Source organism: Tachysurus vachellii, chromosome 11 (assembly GCF_030014155.1).
Source record: "Tachysurus vachellii isolate PV-2020 chromosome 11, HZAU_Pvac_v1, whole genome shotgun sequence".
NCBI classification, from domain to species: Eukaryota; Metazoa; Chordata; class Actinopteri; order Siluriformes; family Bagridae; genus Tachysurus; species Tachysurus vachellii.
In genome coordinates this window covers 8,786,472-8,809,185 of record NC_083470.1, presented here as the reverse complement: position 1 = coordinate 8,809,185, position 22,714 = coordinate 8,786,472, and the positions used below count along the sequence as shown (strand labels likewise).

The 22,714-nt window shown below is 38.5% G+C and overlaps 1 protein-coding gene across 8 annotated transcripts; it reads right to left on the bottom strand.

Annotated features, from left to right (window-relative positions):
- Nucleotides 1–1,062: 1,062 nt before the first annotated feature.
- kdm5bb (lysine demethylase 5Bb) lies at nt 1,063–21,901 on the bottom strand. 8 transcript variants are annotated; one of them, XM_060880970.1, is made up of 28 exons: nt 21,578–21,900; nt 17,197–17,274; nt 16,692–16,814; nt 16,337–16,507; nt 15,008–15,064; nt 12,082–12,222; nt 11,833–11,935; nt 11,219–11,334; nt 10,969–11,127; nt 10,153–10,287; nt 9,837–9,995; nt 9,261–9,442; nt 8,375–8,537; nt 8,045–8,164; nt 7,754–7,948; nt 7,332–7,513; nt 7,077–7,201; nt 6,588–6,738; nt 6,351–6,465; nt 5,385–5,755; nt 5,062–5,200; nt 4,667–4,846; nt 4,335–4,490; nt 3,549–4,007; nt 3,271–3,343; nt 2,551–2,747; nt 2,186–2,437; nt 1,063–2,102 (listed from the first exon to the last, which is right to left on the bottom strand). In XM_060880970.1, exons 1-28 carry the CDS (start codon nt 21,728–21,730, stop codon nt 1,986–1,988), a joined length of 4,572 nt encoding a protein of 1,523 aa, XP_060736953.1. In that variant the 5' UTR covers nt 21,731–21,900; the 3' UTR covers nt 1,063–1,985. The 8 variants fall into 8 exon arrangements, with proteins under 8 accessions (XP_060736953.1, XP_060736955.1, XP_060736954.1 ...); XM_060880972.1 differs by having other exon boundaries at nt 10,153–10,272; XM_060880971.1 differs by having other exon boundaries at nt 11,228–11,334.
- Between the last annotated feature and the right edge of the window lie 813 nt (nt 21,902–22,714).

Here is a 22,714-nt window from a genome sequence, read left to right as displayed (position 1 = left end):
CTGGCCTGGGAACGCCTCGGTATTCCCCCTGCTTAGACTGCTGCCCCCGCGACCCGGCCCCGGATAAGCGGTAGAAAATGGATGGATGGATGGATGGATAAAAGAAATACTGAATTAAAAAAAAGCAAAACAGTATGTTGGCTCTTTCAAGCCAACATAATAAGGCATAATGTCCTAATGCTGGTTGACCAAGCTTTAAAATGTTATTCTATTCTCCATTAAACAACCAGACCAGTTTCAGAATTGCTGACAAATAGAAGATTTCAATTAGAATGAATTAAATAGAATTATTTGGCTGTGTCATGGAGTCTGAAGAATGAGCATGACCCATTGCCCTTCAGGCATAAATCATCATAACACCAACATCATCATCAAGGCAAAAAAAAACAAAAAAAACAAAAACAAAAAAAAAAGAATCATGCTGTCAACAGTGGGACATTTATATAGCATTACATTTATTTTTAAAATGTTCAATCAGAAAGCCAGAATTGAAGCCCCTGGTTAAATAACTTTTTAATTAAGTCTAATGTAGTAAAAGTGGTTTTACAAAGGAAAATACGATTCAGGTAAATAAAAGGTTTGCCATTTAGTCTCGTATAACTGGGCAGTGTGACTCAGTGTTTAGGGTTCCACAAACTGTTGAACATACAATGTATTGCAAAATATATGGATACCTGGCCATCTGTTGCCACAAAATTCCTTAAGATGTCTTGATATGCATTAGATTTAACATGACAATGCCCCATAGACAAAGTGAGCTCCATTAAAAGCTTCCTAACTAAATCTTGAATGTGGTGTTCAAATAAAAATGATGTTCGCATAAAAATTAAATAAAAATGTAAGTCGCTCTGGATAAGGGTGTCTGCTAAATGCTGTAAATGTTAAAATGTGTTCAAAAAGCATATACAAATGCAATGGGCAGGTGTCCTCATACTTTTGGCTATATAGTGTAAATTCTTTAATGTAGACATGTATAACATCTCCTACCCTCAATTCTGCATGAGATACTGACAAAACCATGAGGTTTGAACAGGCACTAAAAAGAGAAGAAACACTAGAGACTTTTTTTTAAGATAGACAAAAGGGCTTTTATTCCACACTATAAACTGGGACATTTTAAACAAGCTTAAACCCGGCTGCCGACTCCCATCCTCCCATCCCACAAAATGGCCTTAATGAGATTTGTGGCAGTTTTTTTATACACGTTTCTCTCTGGCTGCTACATCACTAATCACCAACCCAAACTGTACCATCTATGCTTTACACTTCATGTACATTGAACCATCACCTCTAAAGCAGCAGCACACAATTCACACAGTTCATACACACTCCAAATCCCCAGATGCTTACTGACATTATTGCTCAGATAAATAAAACTAATCTACAAAATGAAAACGGAAATAACAAAGAAATTATATTATCCCAGATGCATGTGTACATAACAGTGGGTTTACCAAAAACAAGTTTTCATTTCTTATTTGTTTATTGTAGATATTTGGTACAAAATTTTTTTTTGTATGTTCTGCGTTCTTGTGTTCAGCATGCAGAAGTCCCCGAGAAACAAGAAACCCTTCTGTATTGTTTTTCACATGCTTTTAACAAAATGACCTCGTTCTCATTATCGACAACGCAACCGATTAGAAACCCATGCTGTGTGCCCCACACTCTACTATGTAACGCTTTTTCGGTTAGCATATTTGTATTTTTAGACAACCACACATAGTTCAAATAGGAGAAAAGTTGTAAAAATACAAAAAAATGACCAAATAGCATCATTCAGAACAACAAAACCAAATTCCAAAAAAAGAGGAAATAGCACCGTTATTACAAAGGTCAGAGGGTGTTGGGATCAATCAGATACACAACTTGGAGAAGGATAGTACAAAAGGGATAAAAGGGGAGATGAACTGAAAGTTCTCCTCCTAGGCCTCAGCTCCTCTCCTGCACACTGTGCACACTGGTATAATTTCTGTTGCTGTCTTGTGTTAACGTGCACTGCAGGTGACACACATGTAGTCCTCCTCGGCTGCTACCTTTTCAGAAACGCCTACACAGATCATGTGAAACCACTGGTTACAGCAGTCACACTGCACCCAGAACACCTGCGATACACAAGCACACCATATGCAGATTGTTTCAGCCATTATAAATTTTTGATATATCTACAAGAAGGTTAAACACACACCTCATCTCCTGCAGGCTGAAGGCAGCTCTCAGCAGGACAGAGGATCATGTCCTCCTCTGAGTCATCCGACTGGGATAGATCGGACAGGTAATTAGGTGACGCAGACACAGATGCTGCCTTCCTCTTCTCACTTCTCATCCGCTGCTTTTTTCGTTTCGGGATCCCTCGCTCCCTCACGTCAATCTTCAGCCCCATCTCTTCTCTCTCCATCCGCCGCTTTGCTTTCTTTTCTGCTGGGGTCACTAAGTCCTTCTTTTGGGAAGACAAAGTCACACAAAAAAGTGTCAACTCTGATATTGTAGTATTGTGGAATTGCAGTGTTTCTTGTTAACAAACATGCAGCGAGGCCTGATGCATGCTCTTACCTCTTTGTGTGATGAAGTGTGTTCCTGAGTTGAGTAGGATGTGTGTTGTGGGCTGTCGGTTGCCGGGTGTGTATGCCCTGGACTGCACTGGGCCGGAGGGCCTTTTAGTAGTAGCATATACAGCTGTTGAGTCTCAGGCAGTGATACCTGCAGCAGTAATCCTTCCACCATCAGCTCCTCCAGGTCTGTACTCAGACCTAACATACACACACACACACCAAAAAAAAGAGAGACATACACTTTTATTTCACGCTAAACTTTGTGCTTCAGTCCTGGCAGAATGCGAGTTTGTGCTCAGTATTAAATCCACAAATGGCACGAATGACAGCACAGTACAGGGTTAATACAGGTGGGAAAATATATTAAAAAAAACATTTTATATGTATTATTTGAACATGAGTGTAAACTGCAATAAAACAATACTACAACAAAATGTTGCTTACATGGACTACATGCCACTTCTGTTGTCATTTACAGGACACTTAATGTCATAACCAGAGGCCAGAATTAATGAAGTGGGGACAATGCCCTCTGCAGCACAACATCTGTAAGTGCAGGAGTTTTACAACAAGTAAAGTCTGAGAAGTTGTGAAACTATGACAGACAGACTGGCCCACTGGTTGAAAGGTTTGTCACTCATATCAGTATACCTCCCACCATAATATTGTAGCCTTAATATAGGCCGAATAGGAAACAGAGATGCTCAATATGTTAACTCACACTGCAGAGGGATGCAACGCTGCTCTATGTAAAAGACAGACTGCTCCTGATTGTACTTGTTCCAGTCCTGACCCTGATGAACAGAAACACATACACAACAGCTTTATTGATGAGAAACACAAAACAGACTGCACTTTTTTTTTTGTTCATATATAAGGAATTTTCTTCCTCGTGCTTTACTACTTGTATAACAACTTCTTTTAATAAATGTATTTAATTAATTAATTTATTCTGTGAGGTAATGAGAGACAACCCATCACACCCTGCACCATACCCACCTTCGCACTGCTGTCCCCTGCACATTGCTTTCCCTGGTTCTCCTGAGCGGTTGTTGGAAAATTATATGAGGAAATGACCTCCCGTGCTCGCCTCTGCCAGTCCACTGTGCGTTCAATCACGTAACGCAGAGCATCTCCCTCTGGTAAACGCACACGGATCCTCTGCAGAGATGCCATCAGTGGGACAATCCTGTCTAAAGCCGGTTTCACCGAACGCCGACACAAAGGACACAACCATGGTTCAGACTCACAAGGGTCCCCATGTCCACGTACACACACACTGTGGAAGGCATCACGACACAGCTCGCATTGACGCATGGCACCCATGGGAGGCTTCTGACACACACACACTTTGAATGTGCTGCAGTCAGCTGCTGGGAGGAGTTTAGACTCGTTAGCTGCACGAAGAGACACCAAGGACTCCAGCTCCTTCAAACGGACTTCAGCAAGAGTCGCCATCTGAAAGACAAACGGATATGCAAAACAGGCATAGTAACATGGAATTTTAAACTGATGTCCAATATGCAAATTCTTAGAAAATGACAAAGGTCTTAAAATGTCTCAATAAGATGTGTGTGTTCTATGGTATTTACTGCATAAAAAAGGAGAATCTTTGTAGTGCATTCTGTTTTAGTTTTGTCACCGATCACAGATACGTGATTTGACCTGCTTTTTATTTTGCTGAATTCTACTCATGTTCAGGGTCAAGAAAACAATTTAAAATTTAATTATTTAAAATCAATTCTCTGCTCAATTTAAAGTGGCTGTCACATATTGTTAACTTACTGCAGAAGCGGAGTCTTTACTCTCTAAAAGAGCTTTCTCTACATCACAGAGATTGTCCAGTCTTCCTGTTCTCTTTTTCCCACACGACAATGCATCTCCCTTTTTCTTCATCTTTCTTTTGAGTGAGCTTCCTGTCTCACACCGCGGACACAACACCTGTAGACATTGGGATAGAGAGAGTCTGAAAACAACAGTTGTGCTAGAACATAGGAAAAACCATGTTAATATTGTTATTCATTTAAAAAAAACTAAACAAAACAAAAAACCTACCACACCAACAATCAGCTTCAAAAACATCAACAAAACTGCGAGAAGCAATGAGATTTGTATACCTCCAACAGGGTGAAAGAGGAGTTTTTGAGGAGAAAGGTTTTGGCTGCAGACTCCTTCCATGCCTGCACCTCAGAGACAAGCCCCTCCAGTCGCTCCAGCGGCTCCAGCTGTACAGAAATCGCCCGGGCCTTCAGCACCAAGTCTGACAATGTGTCTAACACAGGGACACGCCCTCCCAACTAAACACACACACACACACACACACACACACACCTCAGTATATAAGCAAGAAAACGGCAAATATTTAAAATAATTTCCTATTTTTAATACTTTTGTTCATATAAACATTCACAAAATTCACAAACCCACTTATTAGAAACATTATTTAAGGTACACCATAAGTAAAAGAAAATCTGGCATTAATGAAGCTTGAAAGATCCTCAATGTGCTTTACCTGCAGAGCCTCAGCCTCCTTCAGCCACTCTGTAGCTCTGTTAACAGAGTCTCGCAGCAACAGACAGTTGGGCATGTATGTAGGTACAGCCTCAATCTCTTTCAGAACCGCAGACAGAGATTCCACACTCTCTGGAGGTCTAAGGGAGATGAAGATTTGATGTATAGCTTGTCTATAGATGTGTAGACATAAACATCTCTGACAGAAATGACTGGGACATTTAGTGAGTTTTTAATCAAATGCAAATAGAGTTGCAAATCCAGCATTTATCACTAAGAAATCCAGTGTGTAATCTGGTTTACGTGACTCAATGCTGCCCTCACCTGGCTTTGAGCAGTGTCTGTGCTTTCTCCTCCCACTGTTCAGACACTGTGAGCAGCTCCTGCAGACGAGCCATAGCACGCTCTATCGCAGGATCAGAGGTTAACCCCACAGCGCGGTCAATCAGCTGCCGCATAGCATCCAGAGTGAGACCACGGGAACTGTTGCCTGACTCCTCAGCCAAATGCACTGCTTCTAACCAACGAGCAATCTCTAGATGCTCCCGTAGCCGAGGAACCTCAGACAAAAATACGTCAAACTCTGAGCTCTCATCTAGAAGGGCCTGAATCTCCATCACAGAATCTGCACTCACAGTATCAGACAGAACTTTCTCACAGTGTGCCTGGAAATCCTCAATACGGTTCATCAGCTCCTAAGAGAGTGAGAGGAATATGACAGAGAGCAAGGAAACAACATTAAAATATAAGAAAAAATAAAACCCTTTATATAAACACCTAAATAATATAGATTATATAAAATAAAGAAATACCCATCTGAATGACTCACCTTTCTGTCTCATTAAAGAAAGAGAAAGATTAAGTTTCAGAATTCATATAAAAGAATAGTAATAACTTTGGGTATCTTTTAAACGTGTACGTTTGGATCATGATGCTATTACTGTTATCTATTGTTAACTACAATTGTGCTTATGAGAAGCTGCATGTAGTGGCATACATTTGTTTTGGATTATATGCATGTGAACTGAAATTTTCAAGTGTTGAGTTTAAAATAATGTATAATCTGTAAACAAGAAATAAAATTATTCAGTCTGACCAAAACATTTGCCTTTATATGTAAATCTAGCAATTAATATCTTTCATCATTCACTGAGCTCAATGTGAAGTTGCTAGTTTTACTTATTAGTAATCAAAGACTCTGTATATCATACTAGAAATTGCTACACAGAGGAGGTTTGATTGATTGACTCTTGCTGGATAAAGCAAATAGATATGGCAAGTGTGTGTTACCTTCAATAATGGTGCTTGCATTAGGCTGCAGGGAAGGCTGTAGAGCTGACGCACAAATGACCTCATTTCCTCTACAGTCAACTGGTTCTGAGTTTTTCCTCCCCCAGCACGATACCTAATGAAACACAAATGCACTGCTGACCACACCAATGTCACCTCTTCACACAATGCAGAATGGGATAGTGCTTGTCTAATTTACCAGCCTGTGTGTGTGTACGTATATATATATATATATACCTTGTCTGTCTTTTGCCATTGAGAAGCTGCTGTGCCACAGCCGAGCATCTGTCTGCATCCTGAGTGACTGCTCTCAGGTGACGGAACAGATCATTATCCGGAAAATTGTTCTTATCTGACTCCTCAAGCAGGGAATGGAACACAGACAGGTCTGAAACAGAGTACAGAGAGTGTTGTGTGAGACAGACATTTAATCTTTTTACATCAACTTATAACAACATATGTCAACAATTGACATACGCAGTAAGCCCTTTTTTCACTGACAAGATGCTAGTGTCTAATCTGGAATACTTCCAGTGTTGTTGACGGACGGACAGATGGAAGGAATATGACTGTTTCCCTTTAAATGACCTTACATAAATGTTATTCAACGTACATTAGCAAACTCATCATGTGTTGTTTGGCTCTTCAACAATGGCAGTATGTACAAAAAAGAATCAACACCATGCTAGTGTACAAGCTGAATCCATTTTCTAAAGCAAAACTCACTGCGCTTTTTGTCCAGTTTGGCCTCAAGGACCTCAGTTACATGTGACGCCCACTCGTCATACGACTGAGCCCTTTGCTTCACAGCGTTCATCATGGGGAGGAGGTCATCCAGTGTGAAGCGGTACCTGAGGAATAACAAAAAGGCATTAAGAGGCTAATTTATACTAATAGACAACAACAAATTTAAGAGAAAGATTTTTTTTTAAAGTTCCACTTTATGTGTTGTTGAATAACATTATTGACTGAAGTATTCACCTGAATGTGTATTTGGAGGCAGGGCAGGAGCAGAGCTGGTCAGCATGGTGTAGACACACCTGCTCACCTGGCCGACATGTACAGGTGAGAGCAGATAAGTAGCAGGTGGTGCGACACTTACAACACTGCCTCTCATCATCCTGTAGCAAATCATATTCAAACAACTCACACTGCACCACTCCCTAGAGAGAGAAGGAAAAAAAGGAGAGGAGATATTAAAAAGACACCACACATTAAGTGAGACTAAAGGTAATCTTTTACCTTTTAGGTTTTAAAATTCTGCACTTTAGAACACACACTAACTCTTTATGGGATGTTTAAAAGTCTGGTACTGAGTAAGCAGGCTGTTAGAGATTGGCCTGTTAGCAACCCAACGCTTCATAGATAGATCTTCATATAGTCAGGTTTGATGCTTTTCTCACCAATTTGCGAATTTGCTCTCGGAGTTCCTTCTCTTCATTGATCATTAGCACTATGTCTTTGTGCACGGCTGATGCCAGAACCACATCCAGTTTCTCAGCTTTGGAAGCCATGTTACATATCATCTCGTCATGCGAGAACACGCAGTAACGATGTAACAAGCGGTAGTGCTGAACACACTGACGGCCCAAAGGTATCTATAGAAAAAAGAAGGGCAACAATTATCCAACCAATATTAATACTATACTCCAGTATCATATAGAAATGTGTGAGGCAGGTAGAATCTTTCTTACCCAGTCCACAGTGCAGAAGTTCACAGCCTCTGCAAAGTTGAAGCCCTGATTAAAACCACTGTGATAGGCTCTCGGGAATGTGATGACAAACTCTCCTGCACACTGATTGGTCCTGTAAATCTGAGAAAGAAAGTAGAGAATTACTTTCAATTCTCTGAAAATTCAATCAGTGTGAAGTGGAATTATGAGCACTTCAATGATTAAAATAGTGATTCAATGTTAGAAAGACAGGACTGTGTGTATGTGCATGAGTGCATGACCAAGAGAGAAAGTGAGCTGTCACCTTTGTATATGTATGTGTGTGTTTGTGTGTGAGAGAGTGACACTCACTGGTACTCCATGAGACATAAGTGTGTTAGGGTTCATGATGGTAACAAGCTGGTGTAAGAGATCTGGCTGAGATTCAAATAGCTCAGGTGCCAGCTTCTTCATCACTTCCTCCAGCTGCTCAGCAGCAAATCCTGGAGCACCATACCATGTCTTAGGCTCTCCCCTACAGACAAAACCAGCAACTACTTAAAATCACATTCTTATTGTCACTTTCCCTCAAAGACAGATAGAACCAATATAACCAGAGCATGTGAAGAAATGTCATATAATCCTTCTCACAAACCTACGGCTTCATCAAATCCTATTGCAGTCACTGATTTTCTGCAGTTTAAAATGGCAAAATGCCTTGTTATATCTGCATTTTTCAGGCCACACCTAAACATTCATTCAAATCTGAAGGCAGGTCAGGAGAGTAGTTAAAAGGGGTGTAAAAGCTGTGAACAAAATGAATCAAGGTAACATTCACACAGTTCTTTTGTCACTGAAAATCGTGAATCAATTCTTAGCATATCATTCAGCTTCAATGTTGTACTGAAATTGGTTGGTTTAACAGTAGAATTCATATCATCAACAGTAGAAGTCTAAGGTTTAGCAATGTCACCCAACTGACGAAGAAGTAAGAACACAAAATACGTTCTGAATATATTAAGTAATCACCGTGCGGTATTATAAAACATAATCCACAGCAAACTCAGCATATCTAGAGATAACTCACTCTCTTGCCCTACACTACTAAGTGTATATTAAAAAAAAAGATTTCCCCTGTTCTTTAGGCCAAAATCTTACAATGGTCTTGACCACAAGCCAACAGAACTCACTCTCTACATGTTTACTACACTATTTTACAAGATATATAAAGAAAGTCGCATGATGAAGTGGTATTTACCAATGCAGGTAGTTAATGGAGTAGCTCCAATGGTCCTCAATATGCCAGCAGAAAGAGGAGAAGCACATTCCCACATACAGCCAGGGCAGGGTCATGCCACATATATCAGCTGTCACATGCGTCAACACAGATGGAGCCATCATTGCCATGTTATTCAGATTCCACCCACAGCTTAAGTACTTCTGCAACACAAACACAGAAAAGCTGCTTTGACAAAAGTTTAAAATCAGTTCATATTTTTGCTTATATCCAGATAATTACACATATAATAACACCCAAAAATGTAAACGGGTGTTTCCTAAATCTTTTTCATTTTTACTTTAAGCAAAGTGTTACGAGAAGAATATTTATTATTAAGAATTATAAACTCTTTATACTAAATATGAATGATATACATGGATGTTTAAATTAATGTGTGTTGAGCCCATCTACCCAATATTTCTAATTGCTTTCTCATTTGTCCAGCGATGAGATGAGATTTAGTGCTCTAGACGTCTTATAGTTCTTATAAAATACATTTCTCCGAAATTCTATCTATTACTTTGCTAGCATATTTGTATCAATGTTTTATTTTACCTCGTCTTGTGGTGCAACCTTGAACTTGCCGCCCCTTATTGGAAAGCCGCTGCCGAACTCCTTGGAAGCGATATCAGCTCCATACTCTACAGTCACATCCTCTGTGATCGTGCCCACCAATCGCCAGAACTCTTTCTCTACCAGCTCAGTGGGTACCATCTATAAATTCATACAGAAATGAATACACAGCCACAGAAACACATGAACATTGGGTAACAATAAATGCAACAAAACATTTACAGATAAGTTACTAATTCCAAGGTCACTGAATATGCATCAATAACACACCACACATGCTGGGCATTTCTGAGCTTACATGAACAGGCATGTTGAAGTAGTCAGATTTGAAGGAGTCAGCCATTTCTCCAAACGTTTTGAGGGAGTATTCTCTGCGTGCCTGTTCGAACCCAAATGCCTGCTGTGGTTTACAGCACTCCTGTACAGAAACGTACTGCAATCAGTAAGTCAAAATATTACTTAGTTATTCAAATACTTATGCACAGTATAAAGATTTGTGTGCAGTGTATGTGGTTCTGTATTTCTGTTTGAGCTTGCTTTTAACACACACACAGTCCACTTCAATAGGAACACCATTATACAATATATAATGTATGCAGTCATTAGCCAATCACGTGGTAGCAGCAAAATGCAAAAAAAAAAACACAAAAATCAAACACAGGATAAGTTCATAAATGAGCAGATGTAAAGGTGTCCCTATTAAAATGGACATTAAAATTGTGTGTGTTCTGTATGTATATAAATATATAAAAAATATAAATAACACAATCATTATTTAAAATAAGAATTAAAAAGCTACAAATAACCCCAGTAGCAATTTTACCACAAAACAATTGTTAGCAATTTTTCTTCTTTATCTATCTGAACTTGCCACTTTTGTGTATTGATTAAGAGAAATTATTCGCTATTGATCTATACGGTAATTATTTATCTATATAGTAACAATGTATCATAATAAAGCAATGCTATATAATAAAGCTATAAATATATTGCAGGCCATATGTACTTAAACACTTTCAACTGGGCTCTTTATTGTTACAGTGATCATGATGTTAATGTTAGACAAGGATATGTCTTGTTTAGTGAGTGAAATATTAGCCCCTGCTTCCCACACCTGCGCCAGACACTTGGGGCACCTCCAGTCACCCTTAGGGACATCATGAAGGGGCGGGATCAAACAGAATGTGTGGTAGCTGTCATCACAGCCATCGCATAGCAACAGCCTATCCTCATCACTTCCACTCCCACATACCAAACACACATACTGGTCCACCTACAAAAAAAAGAAGGAGGTGATGAAATATAGGGTAAATGATAAAAGTAAAATAATTCAAATCAAACAGAGCCAGTTAGAGAAGACTCACTACACTGACAGGTGGTTGTGGAGCGATTTTCTTATAGCGCGATTTAGTTTTCTCCGGCTCAGCTTGCAGTTCTCTCTCCACAGGCTCCTGTTTAATCTGAATGGGTATTTCCTTCACTGTTGACACAACACAAAAGAGCTTATTCACATAAGCTTGTCTTTAAAATCAGCTCTTGCATGATGTCACTAATTTTGTTCACTTTTTAGCACTTCTCGACACTCACAATAAATAAGATAGATAGTCAAAGTAAAAACCAATTTAACCTGCTGTATTTTAAACTTTAATGTAAATTTGCTTTTAATGTTAATGTTATTTTTCTCCTTATCCCTATGAAATCTGGGGGAATCAAATTTTAAAATGGTATAACTTTAATTCTGTTTGAGACATATGCAAAGGAAGTCTTCATACTAAGTGAATATGTAATTTTCAGAAGAAAATGTTTAAAAAAAGAAAGAAAAAAAAGGACCATTTTAATATATTTATCATTATCGGTCTATCATGCTTTTCATATGTCCCCTACTTGACTGTGCTATATAAATGATAATTATATTGACAAGGAGGAAGCTTATAATAATGACAATAAGCTTGTATAACAGGCAGAAACAGCAGCTCACCTGGTTCAGGTTTTACCACAAAAGAGCCCATGCGTCTCCTGAGATTGGGCCTGTTCTCACTCGCATCTCCTCCTGCACACCCCTCTGACTTTCCACAGTCGGACTAGAAAGGGAGCAAGACACAAAAGGTGATTTGCTGTTTTAATTTGTAATAGCAAGTAATTATAGCTCAACAACAGTGTTGAGAACGTGGTTAATGTGTCCTGAGGTAAGCTTTGTACATGCATGTGTATTAATCACTTGATCTACCTCAGCTTTCATCCGCTTGGCTCTCCTGGCAGGTGCGCATGTATCACCGGGTTGCACCTGCACTTTTTGCCTCTGTACCAGATCGTGAGGTTTATATTCTTTATCATCACCATTTTCCGGAAGGGAGGGCTTCTGAAAAAACTGCGGATGAAATAATAAAAGTTATTTCCTTTTCCACTTCCAGCACCTGCAAAGGTTTGTAGACAGTCCTATAAATTTCACTTGAACAAATATGTCTTGGCTGCACTGTAGTACATTTGAAGTACATCTCATTGTACAGAACAATTTCAGAAATTAAACATCATGCACAATATTACAAGATATTACAATTTGGAAATTCAATACACTGATGTCTAAAGTACAGGCACAGAAGAACCAGTGAAATAGATTCGTAATTAGTCCCACTCCCATAGAGGATATTAACTGGTAAAAACAGCTGATCTAAAAACACTCCTGGGTATCTGCATCATGACTCATCTCACAGTCAAAAAGAGGATTAGCACATATTTCAATATTTCATATTTCAATAGTATCGACAGAGATAAGACAAGAACAAGAACATGCATCAAGAGATGACAAAGAGAATAGAGCTTATTATTGTTTTAAAATTTTGTTAGAAAATTTAGAAGCATATGTTTATTCATCTTCATTAACCAAGTATCATGGTTGCAGCAGATCCGGAGTCTATCTCAGGGACACCTGCAAGTGGAAATATGCACTACTTCATGAAAGGGCACCTCACACTCAAACATGCATGCACACACCCACACAGTCATTCGCATCTACAGAAATTTTGAGTCGTCAATCTGCACCCTGGCATGTTTCAGATGGTAGGAGGAAACCCGGAGAACCCAGAAGAAAGCCACATGGACAGAAGAGAACATTAGAAACTCTACATAGGCACAAACCAGGAAGCCTGGAGATACAAGATGGCAACGCTACCCAATTTGCATTTCCCTTTTTATTTTACTTTTCCCCATTTTATTGGAAAATTCCATATAAAAAAAAAGGAATGGCTTCCCCTAAATAAAGATTCATACCAATCATCCACCAAGCCCAGAGTGACTATAAGTCTAGATAAAAAAAATCATGGTCTCTAAATTGTATTAATGGCAAGTGGTCACATACTAACATACAGATTCAAAGCTTCTTTAACCTTTCAAATGAGCAGAAACTATCAACTGGTCCAATCTTAACTTGCTCTCTTGTGTAACTACATATTAAATATATCACACACACATAAATTAATAAGATAGGACTTTAATGAATTAAGATGGTGATGACAACTCAAATATGGCAGCACAGGACTAAGTTTTCTTTTAAAGCTTTTAGCTTTGTATCCATCTCTCCTGTTTATCTAACCCATGCAAATTAGTGTAAATCCAAATGAGCTCGGTAGGAGTTTCTCCAGCTATTATCAGATTATCAGTTGGAATACACAGAAGAGAGGAAACCGGGGGTGGGTGGGGTGCTTCTGCAGTGCTTAACCCAGAGGGATCTTTTTCACAAAGAAAGGGGGGTAAGAGAAAGGGGTAACAGCTGTTACCTTTAAAAGCATATTCCCTACTGTAAGCTACAAAGCTCGAAGGGAAATGAAAACAAGCTAGGAAGGAGAAGGGTGTGGTAAATGATGAGGTGGTGAAGTTGAATAGGACTTTCATGCCCTATCATACATTTTTCTTCATTTTCCCTGGTTTGGTTAATATAAACATTCTATCTATACGCACCAAACAACTGCATAAAAATCAGCAAACTCAGTTTTTGTCTAAGTGGACACAGTGACAACACAGTTTTATGAAGGTCTTCACCAAAATAATCGACTATGAAGTGTCATGCTTAATGTACGTATTAAAAATGAACCAGACTGTGAAAGATTCTGAAAACAATACTGAAAGCTATTGTTACTGAATACAGAAAAACAGAATTAAAATTAAATAGTTATTTCCTAGAGCACACAGATCAACACACATTAGGTTTTCTTTTACATGTTTAAAATCCATTTTGAATAATCTTACTGGAAACGGCCAAATTAATGCACGAATGTCAAATTGTACGCGAATTATCGGTTTTAAAATTTTATCGATGATATAGACCTACTAAAGCGTATTATAAATTTGAAGTCAACAACTATATTATTCTAACTTTTTTCTAAATAGCAATGCAATTGTTTGAACTGCAAAGGAAAACCAACCCTGAAAAATAAGAAGCTGTGACAGATTCACACCCTGCCAAATTGCAATCAAAGAACACTCACATGCTAATACTTTATTGCATTTGTGAAGCAGTGGAATGTGAAACCAACCAGACCAAAAGAAGAAGAAAAAAAATACATTGTCACAAAAAAAATCTATTGTTTCAGACTCAAACATAAGGAAAAACTAAGAGTGAAAGGCTTAAACTAACAATGCTCAATGTTCTACTTCTCCATCCATCACTTTCTACTGAAGTGTGGCATTTGGCATCACAGTGTGGGGGGTTTGTGGTGGGAGATAGAGAAAAGTGGGGCATCGACTTTGAGTGGTCAAGACAGACCAGTTACATAAATACCAGTCCACCTCCATAATAAACCAAAGCAATGTTGGTATTCGGGAGGGTAAAGGAAGGAAGAAGGACTACCAGAAAGAAAAAAAAAAACACCAAAGACCAAAACATGCAAAAAAAACTAAAGAGAAACAGACATTAAGATCTGTTAAGGATACGATTAAGTGTTTACTAGTTGTTTATGAATATTACGAACTGATGCAACTGTTTTTTACGTTCCAGCTTATAATGCGAGATTTAAAAAATCTTAACTTTATTTTTTTTTTGTTTCAACTCCCTCAATTAGATATTTCACAGCAGTAAAAAACAAACATATTTTTAGTACATCCCATTTAATGAACCGGTATTAGAATGTCTTGGGCTCGAATCAAAAAATTAGACATACCTTCTCCTGCTCAGGAGCAGCCCCGAAACTCATCAGTTTGGCTGCTACCTCTGGAGCCTGGGCGAGAGAATGTGCCAAGAGTTATACAAGAATTTAGGTGACCTCAGTCTCCCAGAGGTCACAAACATCCAATTAGATGTCTCTCATTTTGGAGACAACAAATATTTTGGGGGCGTTTTGGAACAGAATCTTTTACATCATAATTATAATTCCAGAACAATATGTTGCACCAGATACTCCAATTGTATATTTTTGTCTGCACTGGAACATAGCACAACGCACAATTAGAGCAGATAAAGATCTCCAGGATGAGTTTGACACAAAAAATTCTTAATAAGATAAAACAGTAAGATGCAGCACAGCACAAGAGGCAATGTTTATACTAGAGATAACCTTTCTGTCAAAGCAACGTTAGGGCTAACGTATTCAAAACTCACATTTTAAGGAACAGACCTTCCACCTTGCTAAAGCTACGATTCATTCTGAATACCTAAAATATAAAGCTAGTCATAAGTAGCATTTCCCCAAGTTTTTCCCCTAAAACTCTGGTCTGGATTTGCAGCACAAGGTTCCTGGCATGTTTCATTTGTAGTTGAATAGTTACCATAGTCAAACCCACAGCCAGTCGATGCATAAATAATAAACTGAAATTATGTGTAAAATAAATAAACTGCATTTTTCAATTTTGGAGTTCCTGGCTGACCCAAATCCATACCGATGCAATGATCTCATTATACATAAAACCTGAAACTGCACTACAGCATATCCTTACAATATTAAGGCTTGATATGATGGTCAAATACTTGCATGTAAAGTCAAATCCCAGAATCCCAGGATTCTGTCCTGTGTCATTTAACAGTTCAGCTCTATGTTTAAATTGATTTCTACCTAAGCTGCACGTCATATGGATACATATAAATATATGATGCAATCTAATTAGAAACATCTGCTATTCATTCACCCAAGCAACTAATTTCCATCTTTCAGAAATCCTGTATAATCCACCTCTGGCAAACTTCACACAAAAGCAGCAGCCTTTTTAACGCAAAGTTTGTGAGAACTGTTCTGATTTGTTGTGGCCATGTTTGGTTAAAACGTTGAAAAAATGTTTACTTTTTTTCTCATAAAGCTGAAGGCTAATGGAAAATAGACCAAAGTATGTTGTATGCCATGTATGATATAGCTTGTATAATAAGTGAGAAAGATAGCTGTCCGGCCTCCCGAATTACCCTACGATATATTATCCTACATATCACTGGATCTGTAAAGAATTCAGTTCCTCATCATGTTAAATGGTTAGAAGTCCAGGATAATAAGGATTGTACACACCAGCAGGTTGGCCCCAGACTGGAAGAGGTTGTAGGGGTAGAGGACTCTTTCGTAGTGAGCACGGAGATGTGAGCCAACTGCTTTGCCAGGCACAAAGCCCATTGTCATGGCTATCTTTGTCCATTTGCGATCCTTACATACGGCATCAAAACCTCCCTCATCTGAAACCAGCTAAGCAGTGACAGAAAAAAAAACCCACAGATATCAAGAGTGTAAGATTGTTGAATGCAAACTTTTATTTTAATCATATTACTGACTATGACAGAGTAATAGACAGTGTTTCAAAAGCACATGACCTGATGCAGTACTTGGTTTAAGAACATTCATCTCTTAGCTGTGGGTTTAATGGCCTTACCTTGTTTAGGTGGTATAGATCTAGTATCTTTCGCTCTACATGTGGAATTTTAAGAGTACATCCCTGAAGCTCCCAGAACTTAGCAATCTGATCCAGAAAATTTAGTTTGACCCTCGTCTGTGCCTGGGAGAGAGAAAAGAGTGGGGGAGCAACAGAAAAGTGTGAGGGCATGATTTAAAAACAAAAAAGGAGGGGGGTGCAAACAAAGACAGAAAAAAATATCTAGAAAATAAATGTAAAATGATAATGATTAACGGATTTCTTTTTGCTGAACTGTGCTTCCTTTGAAATGGAAAAGCAGGTGAAGTTTGAAAAGAACCCAGTTCTGCTGACTGAGGCTCTCTAATTGATAGTATAATGCCTAGCGTCTCCCTGTGATTCCTTGAAACAACTTTAATGAAAAGATAAAACCATCCAAAACACCCACCCCCAACCCTCCACCCCCACTACCCACACTTCCATACCCCAGCAACATAACACACCCAAATGCTGGGTGTGAACTAACCTCTAACTCATTGAGACGCTGGATCCGAGGAGTGAAATGAAGTCTGTCGACGTCACATGCAAATGGAGGCTGCCAGTCCTGAGCACAGACAAACAGAAACATAAGTGAATTTAACTAAACAAACACAAGTCAAATGTAACAACTTTTGTCCTTACCAAAAGCATTTTGACATCTCGACAAACGTAATTATGTGTGAAACATTCAAGTTGCTGCAATTTTCACAATTCTCAATACCAGACACTCCAAAATAGCCATACTGAATTTTCTTCCACTGCAGAATCATTACAATACACACACATTTAATATGGAATCACCAACTCTATACACAATTCAGTTACAGAAGCATACTAATTTTGATACTCAGAGCTTATCTCTTCTGTGTGATAGTAACATGAGCTTTATATTTTTATATAATTATTTCACATTTTAACAAATAACCAATTCTCTTCTTGAAGTGAACATTACAACAGGGAATATTCAGCAGATTACAAAGTCGACAGCATACACACAAGTCCCAATTAAATGAAGGTTGCTATTAATTTAGGCTTTCAAACAGACCTCAGTGTTAAAATTGGATTAACTGATGTCAGTACTGCCGGCTAATGTATTGTCTTTCATTGCACCTTTGTTCATCTACAATAAAATTAATACGTTTCATAAAGATTTGGAGGTGGAGTCCATTCTGCAAAGCATCAGTTCAGGTTCTCTTTCTCTTTTGGTTTGAACGTGGCAATGAGGCCTAACATTCCTGCATTAGTCTGCATGTGAAAAGCCATATTGATATGCAGCATACGGGGAGGGTTCAGTAGTGAGCACAAAAAAACAAATGGCCCTTTTGGGTTGCAAACTGCAATAAACGACAGCAGGAGACTGATCTAATAAGGAAATGATGTTAAATGTATCCAACTAATGTGATATGCATTAATGTATGTGATCATGACCTTTCACATTGTGGAAGCATACTAAGAATGCAGCTATGTGAAAGCACCAACTGATCTTTATTCTTGTTATTAGATGATGTTCCAAAAATATAAACTGGAATAACTGGAAAAGAACAGCATGAACTTGTTTCGTTTTCAACCACTTAAGTGACAGCATTCGCTTCCTATGAAATATTTCTGTTTATCACTAACCACACCTACATACACATGATTTGCTATAAATAAACAACATGCAACATTAATGCAGATGAATGGTTCAGTCACAAACTTAAGTGAATCAGAGGGAGCTCGGTCATAGCAAGTAACACCTTTTTTGTACGTGTTGTTCTAAAGACTCCATTTCTTACCCGCTAAAACCGTGTACTCTGAGACACAACATACAATTCTACATTTCCGCTTTTGTAACCACGTAGGTGAACAATTTGCAAAACCACTTCCTCTGCTAGAGCATAAACTAGATCATCTGCTGTTAAACAGTGCAGAAAGGTCGTGGGGAAATCTTACAATGCTAAGAATGAGCCTTATACGCCTACAGTTACTGAACTAAATAAGTCCACTGTAGCCTTATCTCCACCTCAAAACGTCATTTCATCGCATGGATTCTTCTGTAAAATTACAGAAGACATCTTTTCCCTGTCTTTTCCCCATCAGCACCCTCAGGTCAACCCACATCCCCATTTGGCCCTAGTTATTTTCCAAAAAACCAAGCCAAACAGCAACCATTCCCAGCTTAACACCGCCTATAGACACACACAATATAAAATGTACAATAATAAAGCCTATTTTCAGCATGTTTTAAGATGACATACCATTGTAAGCTCATTACAATGGCACTTGTGCATGACTTAAAAACAAGTATAACAGAATTTAATCTTTCACTGTTTAATAATGAGCAAATTGACAATTTGTCCGATTGTAAATCATTTTAAATTAAAACCATATTAAATTATTATGTAGATTAAAGGTCCTTTTTATTTTACAGAATAAGTGTCTATGTAATGTTATAAAGTCTATGACAGTATGGTTCTGGACAGTGATTCATATGGGTGTTGTCACATACATATGGCTGGTAAACATTAGCTATTATTTCATTGTGGGTAGATAATTACAATAAAAAAATATGAACATGTTTGGAGATACTAATACAGCATAGTTCTTATTGTTCTGTTACTTTCATAAGCTATTATAACGTGAGAACAATGTATCTGTCTACTATATACACATGAAGTAAATGAAGAAACAAATGTGCTCAATGAATAAGACTTCCTATTAAAACCAGCAGTAAAGTTGAATACTCGCCCCATACACTTTTATCCAGACAAAGGTGGTGAATAACAAGTATGGTGAAAAAACACTAAAATAGCCTTATTTTTACCCGTATTTGGTTCACAACAGTTGTGGTACAGACCCACAAAATGGCCAGATGGTAGTACACACACACACACACACACTCCACAAAGGCAACATGGAGGACGGCTGAAGTGAACATGGCCTGCACGGTAACCATAAATTCACCTAAAACAAACAGCACACTATGGCTTCATGTCGTGGGACTATTTCACTGCACAATGATTATCACATTTAAATCAAACGTGTATATTAGATGCCAGAGTCGACTGTAACGCCATTCTGTGTTATCTGTTTACGTGTTTTCCCATTTAAGTTTATATAGTCCCATATATATATATATATATATATATACACACACAGACACAAACACACACGTATATAATATATATATAAACCGTATAGTAACGAGCGATGGAAAAATCGGTAGACTTTCCCCCTCAGTGGAAGGCTGAATGAGAGGAATACAAACACGTATACGTATTGTTGTATAATTCCAATTTTTTGTTCAGTTGCTCAAAATGCGCCGTGTGCTTTCACGTAGTAATGTAACATTCGATTTGGGGATCGGATTCGCCATCAGGAGATCAAACCTGATTAATGCAAATGATCACATTTTGTCCTCTCACTTTCTTGAGGCGTGAGACACGTCACGTAGCTCCCATATTGTGTAATCCTATCTACGAGTATTATTTTATACACACACACACACGCGCGCGTAACTATAATTTGAATGCTTCCTTTATTGTAGAATCCTACTAAATACCTGAAATGGCGGAGAAATGAGTGTTTGTGATCTCTCATGCAGCTCTCTAAACCAAATCATCCCCATTTATTTTAAAGAACTTTTAGATAACACGGTATGAACACAAGCACACCGATACTCGGTTGATGTGGTTCATGCACTGCCATTTTATACCGTATCCAGTTCTAATGTTGAGTATTTAAATGATCTACTTGGAGCGAAACTCCAAAAACAGCATAATCAGAATGTTTTTTATTCATCTTTAAGTTTAAGTGTATGCACTGTTTATAAATGACTGACAAAAGTATCATCCTTGAGGCCAAATTCAATGTCACAGTGATGCGGTAATGCAGCTCGCCATGTGGCCCTTTTCAATACAGGAGAGAGAGTGTGCGTGTGTGTGCGCACATTTACATGTAAACAGACTACACAATAAATTAGCAACGGGAGGAAAACGAATCAAAAGTGTCATCATAATGTTCAGCTGAATACTTCATAAGAAACAACATGTTTCCTTGACGGAATAAACATAAATAAGATAACTAGCTGGATTTACAGTAGGTTAGGTTACTGGACCCCTTTGCATCTTCGGCTATCCTGGTAATCCTCAAACTGAAGACTAGTCATACTTACTTTTAGCTATCAAAATGTAAAATAATCAAAATCCTGAAACACTGAGACATTTGGACAACTTCGTAGCGAATCAGTCGTCTAAGTTCTTTCCCCCGTTTTCTGCAGCATTCATTTCGGTGTCTGTTTCAATCCTGATATCTTGGTCTCAGTCGACAGGCGAACAATATAAAGCAACAGATATTGCCATCACCTGCCGTTTCACAAGGGATTATTGGTAAACAAACGACGAAACTGATTCTACAGAGAAACTGCTGTGCCTGAAAGTTTCATTACATTATCTAACGTCAGCTTTATGAAGACTGCTAGCATAGCCAGAGTAGTTATTTTCACTAAACCCATAAGTAGCAAGCAAACAATCTAGCTAGCCAGTCACAGCATCTTACATTCATCCCAGCTATTCTCACTTGTAACTTAGATACCTTTTAAATTTACTACTTTATTACATTGATAAGTTCCTTTGATATCAGTTTAGTTATGGATGTGTTTGTGTTGAATGCATATTCGTAACTAGCCGAGACAACCAGATCCTTATAGATCAAGCACACAAAGCAATACAGCTGGTTTAGCTAGTACTGTCACGGCGCCGCCATGTTGAAAATCTTCCCTTTAAATTGAGCACCCAATCTTACTAACTACTACCGGAGCCGTTGATTAAATATCGAAACCGCGGTTATGGAGCAGCCGTGGCTCGGTTCATCAAGCTCTCGACACTCACCGGCGGCGGTCGGATTTTACAGATTCCCGTTTTCTCCGCGATCGGCCGAATTTTATTGATAAACGCGAATGGGTCGGCGAATTCCTCCCAGCTGGGCTCGAAGACCGGGCACTCCGGTGGCGGCTTAAACTCGTCCGGCCGAGGCTGGCTCATGGTCCAGATCCAGAGAGACGGGGGTCACTCGGTCGGGACAGACAGGGGTTAGGATCGGACACTGCGATCGGTGTTGCTCTGATACTCCTCTGCCTGATTCCTACTTACACGAACAATCAGTATCAACACAGGATGGCTGGCTCAGTCAAACACACACTGAGAAGATTGCACTTAGGCAGTTACCACATCCGCCTAAAAAAATAGATACCGAGCAACCAAACAAGTTACACAAATCATCCCACAAACCTTAACCAAAATACTGTTTTTTAATCAGACATTTTACATATACGTAATTTGATTTCCATTTTCAAGAAATATTAAGGATTTGATTCACACATTAGATGTTATCTGACATCATCCATAATTGTGTTAGCTAACATATTTCAAATCAGTTTAACTTGCGATGTAAATAAGTGAAGTCAAATAAAAAAAAAAAAATCGACTTGTACTTGTTATTGGTTTTTTAAAGCAGCCAAATTCAAAATAAATGTTAGATTGGTCCACATTACGGTAAGAAATATAGAAATAAGTGAAAATGTACATGTGTGTGTGTGAGGGGGTGTCGTCATACACACTTAAATTGTGCATTTATCTCATTATTGTGACAAAATGAAATAATTCTTTTAGAAGTGATGCAATCCATGGAGTTGTATTCAGTAATCCGAGCTAATTATCTCCACACACTATAATAGTGTTTACTCGCGCGGATGAATACGTCCAGGTGACAGTTCACGGTGACCGGGACTAGTTCTTTAAATATACCCTTCGAGGAAGCCGATTGGACGCCGTTCTTACTATGAGTCTGATGTAGTGGACTGGGAGGGTCCTGTAGTTAAACAGTGAAAAAATGGCAGATAGGAGTTTTAAAGTGACCTTACTAACGTCCACTGGAAACAAAAACAATTTAGTTAATCGTTTTCATTTTATGTAGCCCAATGCCGGGTGAGTTAAGACATCACCGTTACCGTTCATTTCAGAAATTGT